The sequence below is a fragment of the Grampus griseus genome (assembly GCF_964374135.1).
Source record: "Grampus griseus genome assembly, chromosome: 16".
Lineage (NCBI taxonomy): Eukaryota > Metazoa > Chordata > Mammalia > Artiodactyla > Delphinidae > Grampus > Grampus griseus.
Window position 1 is genome coordinate 23,503,833 of NC_139010.1, and position 7,296 is coordinate 23,511,128.

General features: G+C 41.7%; 1 protein-coding gene across 2 annotated transcripts in view; it reads left to right on the top strand.

The window, feature by feature from the left end:
• The window catches only part of DDX50 (DExD-box helicase 50), a 32,537-nt gene extending 31,502 nt beyond the window's left edge, over positions 1-1,035 (top strand). For both annotated transcript variants that reach the window (XM_082673597.1, XM_082673598.1), the window contains one exon: positions 545-1,035. In XM_082673597.1, the coding sequence (XP_082529723.1) occupies positions 545-832 (288 nt within the window). In that variant the 3' untranslated portion in view covers positions 833-1,035. The remainder of the gene's footprint in view (positions 1-544) is intronic.
• Positions 1,036-7,296: the final 6,261 nt, after the last annotated feature.

Below are 7,296 nucleotides of genomic sequence, written 5' to 3' on the forward strand. Positions count from 1 at the left end.
ATTTTGAAGAATTTCCTCCCATTGTCTGCATTTTTTAAAAAATTGAAGTATAATTGACCTACAAAACTGTGTTAGTACCAGATATACAATATAGTGATTCAATATTTCTATATATTACAAAACGATCGCTGTGATAAGTCTAGTTACTGTCACTGTTCAAAGATATTACAATGTAATTGACTCTGTTCCCCATGCTGTACATTTCATCCTTGTGATTAATTTATTTTGTAACTAGAAGTTTGTACTTCTTGATCTCGCTTATGTGTTTCACTCTTACCCCCATCTCCCTCTCCTCTGGCAGCCACGTGTTTGTTCTCTGTATCTGAGTCTGTTTCTGTTTTGTTTGTTCATAAAACTTAGAAACTTTAGTGAATGAGCTTTGAATATGTTTTTGTTTTCTGGTCTTCTGTTTTGTTCTAGATACTTTGAACTTAATGGCTAGATGGCCTTTAGCTAATGGATATGAAAAGAGTCTCCTATATTCACGTGTTTGCTTATGGTTTCTATTTTGCATTTATATTAATCCTGTAAATTATCCCAACAGGCAGAGTGGCATGATTCAGACTGGGTACTCTCAGTGCCAGCCAAGTTGCCTGAAATTGAAGAATATTATGATGGAAGCACATCTTCTAATTCCAGACAGAGGAGTGGCTGGTCAAGTGGCCGGTCAGGCCGGTCGGGCCGGTCAGGTGGTCGATCTGGTGGCCGGTCAGGTAGACAGAGTCGACAGGGGAGTCGGTCAGGAAGTCGACAAGATGGTAGAAGACGAAGTGGGAACAGAAATCGGTCAAGAAGCGGGGGCCGCAAACGGAGTTTTGACTGGGATAGTTAATCTACCAGTGTGAGCTTGCCTATTTCTGCCTAATCATGTACATTATCCACCAAAAATTAGGTCATCATAGTTGAGGTCTGTGTCTGCTTTTGGCAAAGAAGTTGGTTGTATTTTTTTAAAAAGTATTTCACAAGAATGGTTGTAAACAAATCTACTTATCCAGTTATACCTTTGAATAAAAAAACCTCCTTTTATTGTCTCTCTTCACTGTGCATTAAGAATTTTCTCAATGTAATCTTTTAAAATTTCTTCTAAAATGTGGCAGTTAAGTCAATCTTAAGGTTACTTGCATTTTACAAAATGTGGTGTGTCTGTATTCAGATCACTTCTTCCATAGGATATATGGTAGAAAATAAGAAATCCCTTCTACATTAAAGGGCTGTATAGATTGGTGACATGATTGGTTAGATGTAACATTTTAGATTTTAGATAAAGTTAATTAAAAGGTGTGCAAGCAGTGCATACTCAATAATTTATTCAACAGGTATGGGTTGAATGTCTTCTATGTGCCCATCACTATCCTAGTCCCTAGGGACATAGTAGTGAATAAGGCATGGTCACTATCTTCAAGGAACTTACAGTCTAAAGAAGCAATTATGGTTGAGATTAACACCTAATATTTAGGATGAAAGTAGGTATGGAATGCTAAGGATCTAGTTGGGGTGCACCTCACCAGCCTTAGGAGTCAGGCTTTTACAAGAAGTGATACCCAAGAGGAGATGTAAAGCAGAAGTATAAGTTGATCTAGCCAGTTTAGAAGGGAGAGAGGGTTTGCAGTCAGAACAGTACAGGCACACCTTGTTTTATTGCATTTCGCAGATACTGTATATTTTACAAATGGAAGATTTGTGGCAGTCCTGTGTTGAACAAGTCTATTGGTCCCATTTTTCTGACAGCATTATTTTTTAATTAAGGTATGTACATTGTTCTTTCAGAGATAATGCTATTATACACTTAATAGACTCTGGTATTGTGTAAACATAACTTTTATATGCACTGGGAAACCAGAAAATTTGTGTGACTCACTTTATTGCAGTATTTGCTTTATTGTGGTGGTCTGGAACTGAACCTGTAATATTTCCAAGGGATGCCTGTATATGCAGAGGCCCAGAGGCAAAGAATAGCACTGTAAGTCTGAGGATCTCCAAATAGTTCAGTATGGCGTGCATGTGATGGAGGACAGGAATAAGAGAAGGAATTAGGGACCAGACTTTAAAGGTCCTATGTGCATTTTTAAGGGGTTGAAATGTTTTCTTGAAGGCAATGGGGAATCATTAAAGAGTTTACAGTAAGGAGTAATGATGAGATTTGTGTTTTAGAAAGATTACTGAGGAGGTTGGATTGCAGAAGGGCCAGACTGGAGACTAGTAGCCCTCTTAAGATGCTGTCGGGGTAATCCAAGGTAGAGGTGATGGCGGTCTGCACTAATGATAGGTAACATATTTTGAGTAATGAGAACTGAGGCACTTGAGAAGTTGTTGCTTGTGTAGAATCACACAGCTGGATAATATATAGTGGAGTGAGGATTTGAACCAAGTCTAGCTTCTGAACCAGTGCTCTTAACCACTGTGCTAGATAGTGGCAATGGACTTTGAGGAACATGGATAGATTTCAGAGGTTTTTAGGAAATGGAATTGTTAGGACTTAGTGCTTTGAATTGGAAGATAAGAGAGGCAGAAGAATAAAACCTAGGCTTTGTCACTGAGATAGGTACTAGAACAAAGCAAGAAGAGTTATGGGGGGAGAGAGGGAATATGATTAGTTCAGGATTAGATGTATTTTAATATTGAGTAGTCCATGAGATATAGCAGAGGAGATAAACAGTAGGCGGTTGGATTTATAGGTCTGAAGCAGGAGAGAGATCTGTTCTAAAGATTTGGGAATAATAAACAAAAAATGGTAATTGTAGTTAAGTTAGTAGATGAGATGATCCAGGGAAAGTATAGTGAGGTAAGAGGGCTGAAAAGAACCCCGAGGCACACCAACATACTTAACTGCATAGCAGAGGAAAGGGGATCCCACTGAGAAGGGATGACAAGAAGAGGGCATAAAGCCCAGAAGTACAAGGCTTTCAAAGGAACCAGAAGACAAGTCTGAAATGGCCCTTGGATTTGGCAAAAAGACATTGACATGGGGAGCAACCATATATATATATATATTTTAATTTATTTATTTATCTTTGGCTGTACTGGGTCTTCGTTTCTGTGCGAGGGCTTTCTCTAGTTGTGGCGAGCGGAGGCCACTCTTCATCGCGGTGCGTGGGCCTCTCACTATCACGGCCTCTCGTTGTGGAGCACTAGCTGCAGAGGCGCAGGCTCAGTAGTTGTGGCTCACAGGCCCAGTTGCTCCGCGGCATATGGGATCTTCCCAGACCAGGGCTCGAACCCGTGTCCCCTGCACTGGCAGGCAGACTCTCAATCACTGCGCCACCAGGGAAGCCCCGGGAGCAACCATATTAATAGAGTATTGAGAGTAGAAGCTATTTAACTGTGGCTTAAGCAGGAAATGGGAGATAAAGCAGTAGGGACAACAAACATGAACACGTCTTCCAGAAATTTGGCTGTGAATTCAAGGGAAGAATAAGCTAAAGCTGGACGTAGAAGAAAGGATATGAAATGGCAGTGAGAATTTTGTGTTGGTGAGGTGGAGAGATGAGGGAAATCGGAGCATGGTGAAATACTAATATGGGAGGGAGCCAGAAAGGAGGCAGGAGGAGACAGAATGAATGTATGATGGAGCAAAATCCCTATGAGGACCCAGACAGATGAGCTCAAGCACACTCTGGAGATTTTAGCCTTAGATGGTAGAAGCACATCTCTAACATTTTGTCAGAGGAAAGTATGATTATCATGTAGGTGTTTGCAGGTATTAAGGTAAAAAGTTGAGGGAGTGCCTGCCTGATGTCTTCTGTTTTTTTTTTCCCTGTGGTATTTTTGCATGGTCATCCACTGAAGGTGAAGAGGGAAGTAGTACGCTAGGAGATTTGAGGAGAGTGGAGAAATGCTCAGGTATTGACTACAGAACATGATGAAGAACTCCTCAGGCAAACTAGGGGTCACAGCTGAGGTGAGAGACTGAATTTGTAGTGGCATTAGTCAGAGTGATTATGTGATTTCCTATGACAACACTCAGCATCGAGTTGTAGGAGTGGAGATGGGAGACAGTTGATTGAGGATTGGGGTTTTGCTCTGTAAGATGAAAGGATGACAAGGTGAAGATGTTAAGGACTCAGCAAAAGTGATCAGAGTAATGGTCCAAGGAATCTAGACTGCTTAGGGATTGAAGTGGAGATGGGGTTGATAGCAGGGAGGACGTAGAAGGGGCATGGGAGTGAAGGTCAGTGAGGGCTGACTGAATTTGAGATTTCAAAAGTGGAGCAGTTGAGGAGAAGACAATTGCAGAGTATGGTGGTAGGCCTGTTGGGGGCAAAGGTTATTTCAGTTGAGGTGGTCAAAGAACTGAGAAGCCAGTGTTATGTGGATGGTTTTCATGGACAGTGAAGTCCTCTCGAATGAAGACAAACAAGGACTGAGGAGGGAGAGGAAGACTAACCCAGGTGCCAAAATACCAGGAAGTGGTGGAGGTTGGTAAATTACCTGAATTAGCAGGGGGGAAAGGTGAGATTACCACAGATTTTCAAAGGGACCAGGGCATTTATGTGAAAGTCAAGGAGTAATAATCAGGAAGCTTTGGGGAAGAGAGGAGGACACCAGTGTATATCGAATGTGAGGGAATAAGCAACATATGTATGAGAAGGCTATATGGGAGTATTTTCCAGTAAGAGCCAGATTTTAGTTAAACCAAGGAGGGAAGAAGGACTCTCAGTGCTGGATTGAGAAAGGGGGAAGTTTTGATTATAGGCAGTGGGATTCCAGATAGCTATGACTGGGAGGAGGGGATCTCAGTTGCCTCTGCATCTGAGTAAATGTGAGCTCTGTATTTATACCCAAGATGGAATAGGGGCTCCATTCCTACTGAGGTGCTTGGTTCACCAGCACCTACTGCAGGTGCTGTGTTCCTACGAGGTGCCAGGCACTATGTTTGGGATATAAAGGTGAATAAGGAGTTCTCAGTCTCTGCCCTTGAGAGCTCAGAATCTAGTGAAATAGATGGACACATAAACCTAGGTCCATGGCAGTGACTAAGTGTGATGATTTGAGAGTTCTGAACAAGGAAGCCTAGCTCACCCCAGGAATGCAGGTGGGAGTTCAGAGAAAGCTTTTGGGCCATGATGACTGAATGTGAATTAAGTGAGGTAAAAGAGACAGAAGTGGGAACATGCATCCAGGCAAAGGCACAGAATAGCTAATAAAACACAGCCTATGTATGGCGAACTGTAAGTAGCTCTTGTTGCCAGGATCTTAACTATGAGGAAAGCAGTGGTGAGAACACGACAAGTGTCATATCTTGTTGTGTGTGTTTTTTTTTAAGTGTCATATCTTGAAAGGCTTCATAGGCCTTGTTTTGGACAGCCACTGAAGGGTTTCAGGGAGGAGAGTGAAAAAGATAAGCATGTAGGCAAATGCCAGCAAGGGGGAGGATGGATTTAAGGGGTCCTCCTGCTAAAGGCTGGCTTCCCTATTAGCAAGGAAAGGGGGACAGATCCTAAGAAGATAAAATACCTTTCCATGTCTCCTGAAAGAAGGAGGGGGCAGGGCAAATTCCTCACCAAATTCTCAGCTTTGGACTGCATTCAGCCACTTATATTTACTCTGCTCCTTCTTCACAGAGCCCAGCAACTTCATGGCTCCACCTTTTGGCTATTCAGAGCCTTCTGTTTAGTACTCTGTACCCTAATGTTGTGGTCCCTTAATATCTACTTGAACTTGAATCTATTACCCTGATCTTCAGCTTTTGAATTTGTAAATAATATGTTTTATTCCCTTCAGCATTATAAATCTGAATAATAAATTCACATTTAGGTGTGAATGTCTGAGAGCCTTCTCTCACATTATTTTTGTTTTGTATAATTTGGGAGTAGTGCTTAATAGTCATTTTTAAAAAACTATATTCCTTTTCTTTTTAACAATTTTTAAAATTTTTATTTATTTATTTTTGGCTGCGTTGGGTCTTTGTTGCTGAGCGCGGGCTTTCTCTAGTTATGGCGAGCGAGGGCTACTCTTCGTTGTGGTGTGTGGGCTTCTCATTGCAGTGGCTTCTCTTGTTGCGGAGCACGGGCTCTAGGCGCGCAGGCTTCAGTAGTTGTGGCTCACGGGCTCTAGAGCGCAGGCTCAGTAATTGTGGCGCATGGGCTTAGTTGCTCCGCGGCATGTCGGATCTTCCAGGACCAGGGATCGAACCCATGTCCCCTGCATTGGCAGGTGGATTCTTAACCACTGCGCCACTGGGGAAGTCCCAAAACTATACTCCTTTTAAAAAATATTATAATAGTAATATATGTCCATTGTTGAAAATTTGAAAAAATAGAGAAGCAAATGGAAGAAAATTAAAACCACCTATAATACCTCTCTCAGAGATAATTACTGCTAACATTTTGTGGTATAGACTTTTGAATTCACTGTGTGTGTATACAAACTTTTTGAAATAGAAATTCTCCCAATTTTATGAAAACATATTACATCATCTACATCAGAGGAAACTGGTCTGGCAGAATCAATATTCAAGAAGTACTTCCCGTTTCCTATCAAATGGATATAAGACCCATATATTCTACTTGTTACTGAATTTTGTACTGATGATTAGATTAAATACAGTAATTTGGCCACCTTTGAGCCAGAAAGGGCCTTTCGCATGTTTCCTCTTGGAATTTTGGCCTTGTGCCTATGTGCAGGTATGTTACAAAGGAATTTATATACTTTATAAGCCTTGACAAAAATTTTCCATTTAGTACCATTTTGGGCTTACCCTGTTGCTGAACATCTGTTGGTAATAAAAATGTCCCCGGGGCTTCCCTGGTGGCGCAGTGGTTGAGAGTCGGTCTGCCTATGCAGGGGACACGGGTTCGTGCCCCGGTACGGGAGGATACCACATGCCGCGGAGCGGCTGGGCCCGTGAGCCATGGCCACTGAGCCTGCGCGTCCGGAGCCTGTGCTCCACAACGGGAGAGGCCACAACAGTGAGAGGCCTGCGTACTGCAAAAAAAAAAAAAAGAAAAAAAAAATGTCCATGTACTGTGTACAGCCATATCATATACTGCAGTATCACATAATTTTGTGGTTTATTAACCAGACTGCAGGTTCCTAACTGCTTTCCTGCCTGGGCATACAACTAAAATTTATTTCAAAGGGTTTCTTCCTTATCCCACTACTAGTGGTAGGCTAGTGTGTGTCAGGCACTGTCCAAAATCTTAAGGATACAAAGAGAAATCAAAGCTCCTGGCTCAAGGATATCAGAGTGTAAGTGAAAGCATTGTTGTATATTTACATAAATTTATCTGCTAAAAAATTGACACTGTGAAACAATAATTTGTGAAATATGAAAAATTTCCTTTAAACTGTCAGATT